Source organism: Amaranthus tricolor, chromosome 9 (assembly GCF_026212465.1).
Source record: "Amaranthus tricolor cultivar Red isolate AtriRed21 chromosome 9, ASM2621246v1, whole genome shotgun sequence".
In the NCBI taxonomy this organism is placed as follows: Eukaryota; Viridiplantae; Streptophyta; class Magnoliopsida; order Caryophyllales; family Amaranthaceae; genus Amaranthus; species Amaranthus tricolor.
Genome location: NC_080055.1, coordinates 24,947,766 through 24,958,856, shown reverse-complemented (window position 1 = coordinate 24,958,856; position 11,091 = coordinate 24,947,766). Strand labels below are relative to the sequence as shown.

The following is an 11,091-nucleotide window of genomic DNA, read 5'->3' as shown; positions in this document are numbered from 1 at the left end:
CTTTACAATGTATTCACCATCATTATTTATAGAGCTTTACTAGAGCCTAACAACCAAGGCTAGGTCATTCTAGAATATTTCTAGATGCTCACTAAAAGGCAAAATACAATGCATATACTGGTCCCCACTACCAAAAACTTTATAACTGATTTGATTCCCTTTTGTGCACATGTGGACAGCTTCTTAATTCCCTTCAACAGAATTCTCAACGGCTTGGGCTTTTCCTTTCATGCGCCTCTTGTATGTCAAAATTGCTTTCTCCTATATTGGATGCATCACGTCTTATCATTCAGCATATCCCATGTGAAAAATCCTAGATTAGTCACGAACATAGTGCAAAAATACAGTTACAACACGGTGATGCGTAACAGGAGGAATGCGGCTATTGTACCGCCAAATACCAGCCAAAATCATTAAATATCCCTTGAATCAGCCTGTAATGCAGATTTTAACACCTTGATAGTGCTGGTAATATCAATTCAATGAATTTGAAAATCTTTACCATTTGACCAATACGATACAAAGCACCCTTGTTTTGTACTATGGTCTGTCACGAACGAGAGTGTCGTGGAAAAAAGCATTTTTAATGCAACGTCAATGCAATCTCTATAGGGTGTTAAGGTTGTTGACAAAAAAATTTAATTTTTGATCACCACCTAGTGTACATCATTGAGTGCTCTACAAAACGACTCAACTAATACTAGCCCATATCTCTTCTAAAGTAGTTTAACAGAAGGTGGTACTCCTAAAAGGAAAGATATGTTTTTTGAGATGACACACAGTACGGAAGTAAATGCCTAGTGAATCCACAATGATCTTTAACAAGCTTTATTACTATCTTATTGAGCTCCCACACAACAAACAAAAGTTCAATCTTTGCATCATAAAAACTATTCACTATACAAAGTAATTGTTCTCATTTACAATAGTGGTCTTTGCAATGTACTAGAGAGAGAAAACAAAACCACCATAACTCAAAGATAACCGATTATGATGGCGAACAAAATTCAGTGTTTACAAAATCGAGGCAATACCAGGCAAACTTAACACAACACCCATACAAGGATGAAAAGAAAGAGTGTTTAGTATAAGCTATAGAAGTGAAAGAATTACCACATAGATTCGGTGTTCCGGAAAGCATATGCATTCTCCACAAACAGGAGTTTTGTGCACGAAACAGTACAATTTAGTCGCCTGAAAACAACCAAGAAGAACCTCAGTGAGCATTACCACTACAATCATAGAAATAAACAGATAGCAACAGAGAGTCGACACTAAGTAAGCCGCTCACAAAAGTTTTCGAACCACTTAAATGACCAAAAGTGTAACTCTCTCTCCAATCCAGTTACAAGCTAAATACAAATCACAATCAATCCTCTTCACACTAAACTAAAGTCAAAAAATAAGACTGATCAATGATCCCTTTCACAAATGGATTCTTCGTTCACAACCACTAAAACCAAGATACTAACAGCAAATATATCCCAATTTTAAGCATTAATTCAGAGATTCTTCAACAAAAATACGTAATCTGATTTGAAAGTTGAAACAGTAAGATCATCCAATTAAAGAGCATACATTCGTAACGAAGGCTTGGAATTAAACATGCGATCAAATTTTTGAACGAAACTAAACAAACATTAATCGAAAAAAAAAAAAGTAGACTCACTTTGCGGCATTTGCAGACCACCATTGCATTCTCTTCTGGCGTAACCTATCAAAGAAAGGTAAATTCGGGACCAATAGCACCAATAGATGATCAATTGCTTGAGAATAGAAGCGAATCGCAAGGATAATCAGAATTTAACGAAAGGAATGTAGAGAAGAAATAGAAAATTAAGACTGGAATGAAAATTTGGATGAAATCATCACATGCCCAGATGTTGGTGTAAAATACGATCAGTTACAGCACACTTTGGCTCTCAGTTGGTTTCTGGCATTACCCAGTCACGAATACCAATTGCTTGGGCTAAGTGGCTAAAAGTTCACGGTATCCGTTCTAACTAATTGGTGCTGTCCCACTTGGAATTTGATTTAAGGAGGGAAATTGCACAATTTTAAATATTCAGTTTTTTTACGTGGTAGATAAATATTTTTTTAGTTCACGTGGTGACTTAATCTTTCAATTTTTCATGTGTTAGTTATAAGCGAAGTTTTTTTTGTTAACTCTAGGCTATTTTTATCTAGCGTAATGACGTTTTTTTTCAAAAAAAAAATAAATATCGTGATCATCCTAATTGACCATATATTTTGAAATCCAGTAGAAATTATCAAAAATTTAATATTTGTTTACCACATGAAAAACTTAGATTTCAAGGTCACCACACAGGCTTAAAAAACAATTGTCAAAAAGCCAAAATTTTGAATTCACCACATAGAATTTCCTTAATAAGTAAAAGTGACGGGGTTATATCTAAATAGAAAATTTTGACGAATTAAAATAAAAATTGGATAAATTAATTGGAATAGATGATTATGTCATGTGAAACTAATTTTTGTGGGTAAATAAAGCGCGGATCTCATTTGTGATATATATTTTTATTGTACACAACATGGAAATGAAGGATAAAAAGGTAACAATATGAAAAAGTGAAAGTAATATATAGATAAAATGAAAAGATAAGTCAATGTACGGTTGAAAATTAAGTATAAAGAGTAGGTGATAACCAAAACTAAAAATTTTTATATAACTCCTTTTGTTTTCGATTCTTTAAGTTAAATTGTGTCAAAAGGCAGAAAAACTATAGCATAAAGAATAAGTTTAGAGGAATGAATTTAAATTTTATTATCGACCCAAATATAATTACATGATGATCCACACCAAGCAACGACAAGTTTAACACTAGAAGTACCCAAAAAAACTCATACTGATCAAATCAAACAATCTCAAATTATATAGTAAGTATACTCTCTGTTCCTATAAGATTATTACAGATTATGACATATTCAAAAGCAAATATCACTATCAATAGCAATCTGAAAAGAACGTATGAGTATTATATAAATAAAATTGTCCATCATACAAAAATCAACGGACACAAAATAGGAGATATGTGTCGTGCTAGATCAAATGTAATCGGTCACCCACAATAGCACCAATTGTTTTGTAGGTTATACTCAAATAATCAAATAACAAAAAAGTTTCCCATTATAGTAGAGCTCTAATCTTTGAATCAAGACCAATGTCCATTCCATTGTATGCAAGAGGTGCATACATCCATAAGTCATCTGAACTCAATAACTGCAAAATAGCAAGACAAATTACATATTACAAATCAGTTTAGTTTATACGGGCTTTAACCATTATCTTAACAGAAATCAATGATACAGAAGATCATGAGTTTGGATATTATTCTTCCTCATTTCAAATAGAGTATTTAGTATTTATATGAGGAGATTATTATTTATTCACACTTCTTGTATAAATGGCTCTTATTATAAAATATATAACATATTTTGAAATTTCAACCATAAATTATTTAAGTCATTATTCCGACTTATAATAGGACGTTTATGAAGCTTTTGGTTTTACTTAGTTTCTTGATGCATACATTAAGGGATGTTAAATCAGTTTTACCTTGATTTGCAGCTGCAAAAATTTGACATATTGGACAGCTTCTTCAAGCATTGTGCTTATATCAACCTATCAACCATGTTTAGATCATTGTAATTATTTTTGAGTTTCCAATTTTTATAAATTAAATGACAGAAAATAATGTATAGACTTGGTCTATGCTATTTAAGAGTACAATAATCTTTAAAGGTATATAAAAATATATAATAAATTTTTTTACTTGACAAATACGAGAATTATTTACTATTTTTAAATTAATGCACAGTGATTATACAACAAAGGTGTCTTTATTACCTTGGTTCCATTAGGAACAAGATTCTGCAAGATTTTTAGTCTTTCATTAATCCTTTCTCTCCTTTTCTACAAATTGAATCAAAGAAACAAAATTTAGTAATCAACCTATAAAAGTGACATGAGTTGATATCAATGTAGCTCAAAGGTTGATTCTGAGTAAGTACAAAATGTCTGATTGACTCTATAAACCTCTAAATTTAGAAATCTCAGATAACTTTAAAATTTAGGAAAAATTTACATTAATAATGAACATTTTGCTCGTCCACTGTGAATAATCTCATCTTTAGATTATTCTCTGATAATCCAATACTTGTCTTTAGTTCACTATGAATAATCCAACCTTTGTCGTAGTTTACTAGCAACATATTCTGTTATTACCTATTATTAGTAATATGGTACGTTGTGGGCAAATATACGTCAAATGTTAAAATTGTTAAAAAATAATTTAAATGTGAGATTATTCACAATACATTGATAAAAAATTAAATTATTAATGTCAATATTTTTAAGATTTATTGTGTACTTTCACTCTGTACTGTTTAATTTAAATATTTACCCTAGCATAAATACTCTGAGGATCGGTTGCAGCCCCCCTACTAGCTCTTGTTTTACCGTTGGAGTTGATAGTTGCAGTCCCTTTGGAGCTCAAACTCGAACAAACTGCTACGCCATTATAGTCCTCTTCCGAACAACTACCTGAATTTTGTCTATGAATCTCAGGAACATTATTATCTTCATCGTCTGAACCAGTTTTCTGATTCTTTTTTGTCCTAGTATTTCTTTTCCCCTTCTGTTATTTATAAATCACCGTAATTAGACATTATAAAGCTATAACTTGAGCAATTCTAACTTATTTTGATACAAATATATGGTTGAGTGGTCAAACCATTTCAATGCTAATGTTTGGTAAATTAACTGGTTAAAACAACTTATTGTTATGAATAAGTTATTTTTAAACAAGTTGCTCATAGCATGAGCAGCAAGTTCATATCAAACCAGTTAATAAAATCAGCTGGACAAATCAGCCACTGTAATCGGCTATCAACTATCAGGTATTACCTGTTTGTGAAACAGCCTTAATCTCCAATGAAAATATGTTAACACTAGTTAAATTCATGTTTCACAAAATATCTTAATTCAATTTTTACTATTGGTTCTTATAAATCAATTTGATTATTTAGACATATTAGAAAAGAAATTAACCTAAATAATACAAACTATCACCTATAATAATAACTTTTGATTAATAATGACTAATACAATCCTACGAATGTTTGCTTAGAATGATACCAACTTTTGTTTACAATAGGTTATTTGGCAAAAAAAACAAAGGTAAATTAATCGTTTAACAAAAGCTGGTATTATTGTGAGAAAACACCTTCCAAATTGATAGTATTCATTGTCGATCAAAAGTTAGTATTATTGTAAAAAAATTATCAAAAATTTATATTATTTGCAGAAATTCTTCCCAAATTATATTTGAAATATCTTTATATTTACCCTAAAAAAATATTGTTTCATATTAATATTTAAAGACTATGTAACTTTTCGGCCAATTTTGTATGAGACCGTCTCATCATAAGAAAAGCCAATAATCTATATAAGTGTATATTGTATCAATTCAATTAAAATGATATCACTGTGAGACCGTCTCATTTTAGAATTTGAGGTAATATCATACCCTTAAAACTTTTAGCGAAGAAAAGAAAAAAAAAAAAAAAACATGATTATAACACGTGTGAACGAGAATGAAGATAATTTATTTTGATACCTCTATGATTCTGGATCGTTTCCTTCCGCCATTATCTAACAAGTCATTACATTTGACATCGTCAGAAACCGGTTCAATTTCAGAAATGTGATCATACTCTTGTTTCAACTGCAATTGTGTATCTGACAATGCTGGTTGATGATCTCCACCATAACCCATTTCAACATTAGTTTCCATGGAATTATTACATGGAAAATAGTGCACAAAATTTTTGTTTGCACTAGGATAATACTCAACCGGAAAAAACTCATAAGCATCACTTAAACAATAAGTACCCTGAAATGGATACGCAACAGTACTAGTAGTACTGCTGTTATTACTATTACTGCTACTGCGACCAGTGGCAGTGGCACTGGGCCCACTGCCACTGTAAGTCGAACTTCCTTGTGACAAATCGGTTAGAAAAACCGACAAATTGTCATCCCCTGTACTCATACCCGAGTAGCAGGATGACGTCAAAGAGTCCTGAAATAATTGAGCCATAAAATTAGCTTCTTCATTAATAGAATTAACTCCGTTGAAGGAGCTCCATTCTTGCCCAACCTCCATTATAGATTAAAATTAAGGTAAAATAAGCTAGATTTGGTTGGATTTTGGATCAAGATTGAGGGAAATAAGGATGCAAGAGTGCACATATATATTTATACTCAGTTAATAGGTAAGATTGACTTTGTCACTTGTATAATGACACTTTTGTTGTGTAGTTGAGAATGATTGATGGGTCCCTTCTCTTTGTTGCAGGCCATTATAAGTAAATTTAAGAGTGGACTATTCTAATCATAATTTAACATATTAACAAGGATGAAAAGCCTTATTGATGGCTCTAAGGGTTTCAATTTATATTATATTTTCATGGAATATTATGATTACAAGTCTAACCATTGCAATCCATGAAAAGAAACCCCTATTTTGATATTTTAGATCTGTTTAGTGCAAAGTAGTTGTCGTGAATCAACTCAAACAAAAGTTTAAGTTTATGTTGAGATCCCGTGATATGTTATATACTCTAACACGCCCCCTCACACGAGAGTCCTTTGGGATAAAAGTGTGGATGCAGCACACTACACATACCCTCCTTATATCCGGCGTTGAATATTCAACTTTAAATGAGAGGTCGTTGAGATTCGAACTCTTAGCCTCTGTCACACTAACTTTGATATTATGTCAAAAAACCAACTCAACCAAAAGCTTAAGATTATGATTTTAAGATTACGATTGAAGCTCCAGGGTATATTATATTTTCTAATATAGTTAACCATTACAAGTCTAGTCATAACATTGTCTTGATTTTACAATGCTACAAGTTTTAACATTTTGAAAACAACTATACGTATCACTAAAACGCTACTTAAATAACTATTGTATCGAATAGTAATATTTATTCTAATATGGTGTACCGGTGTTTTGGCCTTATTAAATCATTACGAGCTACTTAAACTGCTACATGGTGACAAAATAAATGATGAGAATTATGATTTTTGGGAGTGGGAATTGCAAGGACGTGGAATGTTTCTTTATTGAAAACGAATGAATTTGTTGCTTAATGTCAATAAAAATTCAGCTAAGGACCTGGACATAGAGATAAGGAAGCTTCATAATTCATAACTTCATTGAACTAGACAAAATATTCTCGGACTAAATTAAAATCTATTTATACAATGTAGTTGGCTTAGTTTATCCACTAAACATTACATTTACTAATATTAAAATAAAAAATCGGGTCTTCTCTCTGTTGGTGAGTAAGTACCATTTTTCAAAAAAGATTATGTGTTCGATTTTCAACTAGTTTTCTCATCTTTGCAATCATAAAAAAATTAATAAAAATTAGTTCTCTCTTTATTTTTATATGTTCTTCTCAAATAGAATTTACAAATTTTAGTATTAAACTTTGACCAAGATTTATCTTCAATCTATATGAAAAAACATATTAATATGAGATCTTAATAGTTTTATCTCAATATATACTTTCTATACATCAATATTTTATAAATTTTAAAAACTCACAATTAAAATTATTAGACTTTTAAATTTACATTGGGATTTGAAAAAAAACAAGTGAATGAGAAGAACATATAAAAATACAGAGAGACAAGTATCTAATTGTGATTAGTTCAATAATTATGGAATGATTAAAGATTAGGTCATGATATGAGTTTTTGCTACACCTATCATAATTAACAGATCAATCTAGCTAGTTATAATTGAAAATAGTACACGTATTTGATGATTGACATTAGGGCATTGGATTCTAGCACTCTCATAATTTATATTGACACTCATAACTCTAACTTTTATTTAGGATGTTTTATTAAATTTATTTTATTTTTATTTTTGGTCATAATTTATTTGTTATTTTTTTATTCTTATTTTTGCATTTAACTTATTTATTCATCTTATCTACATATTTAATATACTTTTTGATAAAAAGACATTTTTAACCACTTTTTTTGTTTGCTCACCATGCCTATAGAGTGATTTTGATGGGTGCAACAGAATTAATGAGCAGCAATGTAAGTATGTAACGTGATATAAGTCTGAAATGGACTTAGCCTTTAATATTTCACAAATTCTTGTGAGAAACGGTTGTGAGAAACGGTCTTTTTGAGAAATCATTTCTAATTGGATCAGTTCATAAAAAAATGTAAAATAAGAGTAAATATTAAGCTTTAAAGGACATGATTTTAAAGACGTCTCTCAAAAAAACGATTTCTCAAGAGATTGGCTCAAAATATTTTTTAGTGTGAACTATTCTTTAATTTATCATTCACAACTCTACATGTTAAGACCAACTCATGTAACATGTTAAGGTACCTGGTAGAGTTTATAAGATTTCTCGGAGATTTAACCACCAACTTAAGTTTTGATTGAGTTGAGGTCCTTAAGGATCTAACTTGAAGTTAAACCAGTTGGAGATGTCAAATACATGATATCCTAGATCATCAATAGTTATATTTGCCTTATTCATTGTTTGAGCCTTTATGACTATTTTTTGTATTATTTGGTGAGTTTTTAGCCATAATACTTGTTCTTGTTTTGCTATATGTTTTGTCTTGCCTTTTATTTTCTTTCTCAGGTTCTTCCAAATTGAGGATTTTACCAGTCGGTGGTCGCAACGTCCTTATCGCAGGAGCATGGTCTATTGTCTTCTATCCTCACATAGCTTTGATGAATGAAATACACGCTGGGCATCATAATGATTATTTGCATTGACATAGTATTAGAACTCAACATGATGGATGATCACGTGTTTGAATCTCATTTACCCCTCCGTTCAAGTGTATATACCGCATATCAATAAACCAACTCACCCAAAAGTTTAAACTGATGGTTGAAGTCTTATGATATGTTATATAGTCTACCATAAGTCCATTAACACTCTATATACATGAAGTTATTGTAAACCGTGAACTAATTAGAGTATCATTTTTTGACATCTAAAAAATTTTTGATAAAAATATTTTCAATCAAACGAAACGCCTCCTAATACTTCTCAAATGTTAATAATTTTATAATTAAGTTGATGAAAAAGCAGGAAAAAATCAATGAGAAGTAGGTAGTAATAGTATACTACAAATAATAATAAATCATGGTAGAGAAACCCAAAATTTTCTTGATTAAATGATTGGTTGATCCTTTCATGTTCATTAAAAAAACAATTGGTTTTGATGAGTCAAATGAAAAATATTTCTTCTGTCCCTCTCAATTTGCACTACTTTTCATTTTAATTTATTTCACTTATTTTGCACTCTTTTGTTTTTTTTTTTCACAATGGTCTCACTAACTTTCATTTAATTTTTTTTTTGGTGTTATTCTCGAATTCAATTTTCATTTCACTAAATTTTACCATAAACTTTTTGTGTGCAATCTGAAAGTGATGAGGGGGTATAATACTCGTATTTAGGTATTGTATATTTATTAATTATATTTTCTTCCTTCTAGTATGCTTGCTATATTTAACTTTTTACGCAATTTAATGTGTTATTTTGATAATTTATATATTGAATTACACACATTTAAAAATTATGAAAAATTAATATTATGAAAGTATGCGATTAGACGATTCAAACAAGATCCCACTTAACTATATTTTTTCTTACACATTAGCCGCAACATATATAATAAGCTCGAATAATAAATAGTGTCAAAAATCGTTATGTAGGAAGTATTTTTGAATGGATGAAGTATTCTATAACTTTTATTAAAGTCTTAAATTACGGTATAATAATAAAAAATTAGAGTATAATCTTAGAATATCCTGATTAAAAAAAGATTAGAGTTTGAATGGTGATAACATGGAGACATAATATCCCTCGTGTGGGTGTACCAGAAGTAAACTAACGCCGGCGCCACATTCCCAGTTGGATATTAAAATGATTGGTTGATTGTGTGGGGTCAGATGTTGTATATCAACTGACAACTAATTACAACAATAATAACTAATAACTACAATAACAAAGAGTGTATAAGAGAAGATTAAATTAATTAAATGGTTTTTGCTTTGTTACATAAAATAATAATTACTTTGGATAGGTGTTAATGGTTTTGCTATGCATTTAGAGATTCTTGTGTCTACACGGTGTTCATTAGGGTAGGTCCACCCAATCAGTCAAAGTCGGATTATCTTTAAATGGGTTTTTAACAGGTTGGGTTATTATTGGGCTTTGATGTATAGGGTGGTCATTATTGGATTTGATTTTCATTAAACAGCTACTCTTGTGATTGAGAGAGTGTCTTTCAAAGAGACAAGAAGTTCATATTCTTATTTTTTCTTTAATAGTATTAATTAGGCTGTTTAGTCCATACATTAAATGCATCTCTCAGAAAAACCGTCTCTCACTACAATTTGTGTTCATTAAATATTCTCATGTCTTTTTATATGACATTATTATATATTTAGACTGGTAGATCCAATAGGATACAAAATTAGACTAAGAAATTACTAATATCCAAACAAACAGAACTATATTCGTCAAAAACCCCCTCACCAATTCACTTCAATTTTCTCAATTCAAACAAAGTATAACCGGCTAAATCGTGTTTCAATCAGATACATATTTCGATTTGGACAGGAATATGATGATAAATTTGTTTTTATATTTGTACACTACAAGACCCACACAAGAGAGTTGATTGGACGCAAACTCAATGAGATTTCATCATAAAACCAATTGGTAATAAGAAGTATAGCCCATCAAGCTTATACATTAGTCAACATCTCTAATTCTTCAACATGGGATCACTTGTGGACTGTGGTTAATTTTACAGATCATCGAGTTAATTTCGAGTTAGGTTTTTCAAGTCGGTTTGACATCAGGTTTTGTGTCCATATTGTTTTTAACATAAATGTAAATCATTTTTAAAGTCGAGTCAAATCGAATTCAGTTATAAGGACGGGTAAATTTCGAGTCATCAGGTCTATTTTGAACGCCTCTACAATATGATAGGTGAGTAA

At 30.5% G+C, this 11,091-nt stretch overlaps 1 protein-coding gene and 1 long non-coding RNA gene across 2 annotated transcripts; both read right to left on the bottom strand.

The window, feature by feature from the left end:
* On the bottom strand, positions 1-1,942 carry LOC130824350 (uncharacterized). The gene is made up of 3 exons (XR_009046708.1): positions 1,670-1,942; positions 1,114-1,194; positions 1-313 (listed from the first exon to the last, which is right to left on the bottom strand). It is a non-coding gene; the product is annotated as an uncharacterized LOC130824350 (long non-coding RNA).
* Positions 1,943-3,148: 1,206 nt separating this feature from the next.
* On the bottom strand, positions 3,149-6,188 carry LOC130823421 (transcription factor bHLH84-like). The gene is made up of 5 exons (XM_057688042.1): positions 5,640-6,188; positions 4,425-4,658; positions 3,869-3,934; positions 3,578-3,643; positions 3,149-3,241 (listed from the first exon to the last, which is right to left on the bottom strand). The coding sequence occupies exons 1-5, from the start codon at positions 6,186-6,188 to the stop codon at positions 3,149-3,151; spliced, it is 1,008 nt and encodes a 335-aa protein (XP_057544025.1).
* Between the last annotated feature and the right edge of the window lie 4,903 nt (positions 6,189-11,091).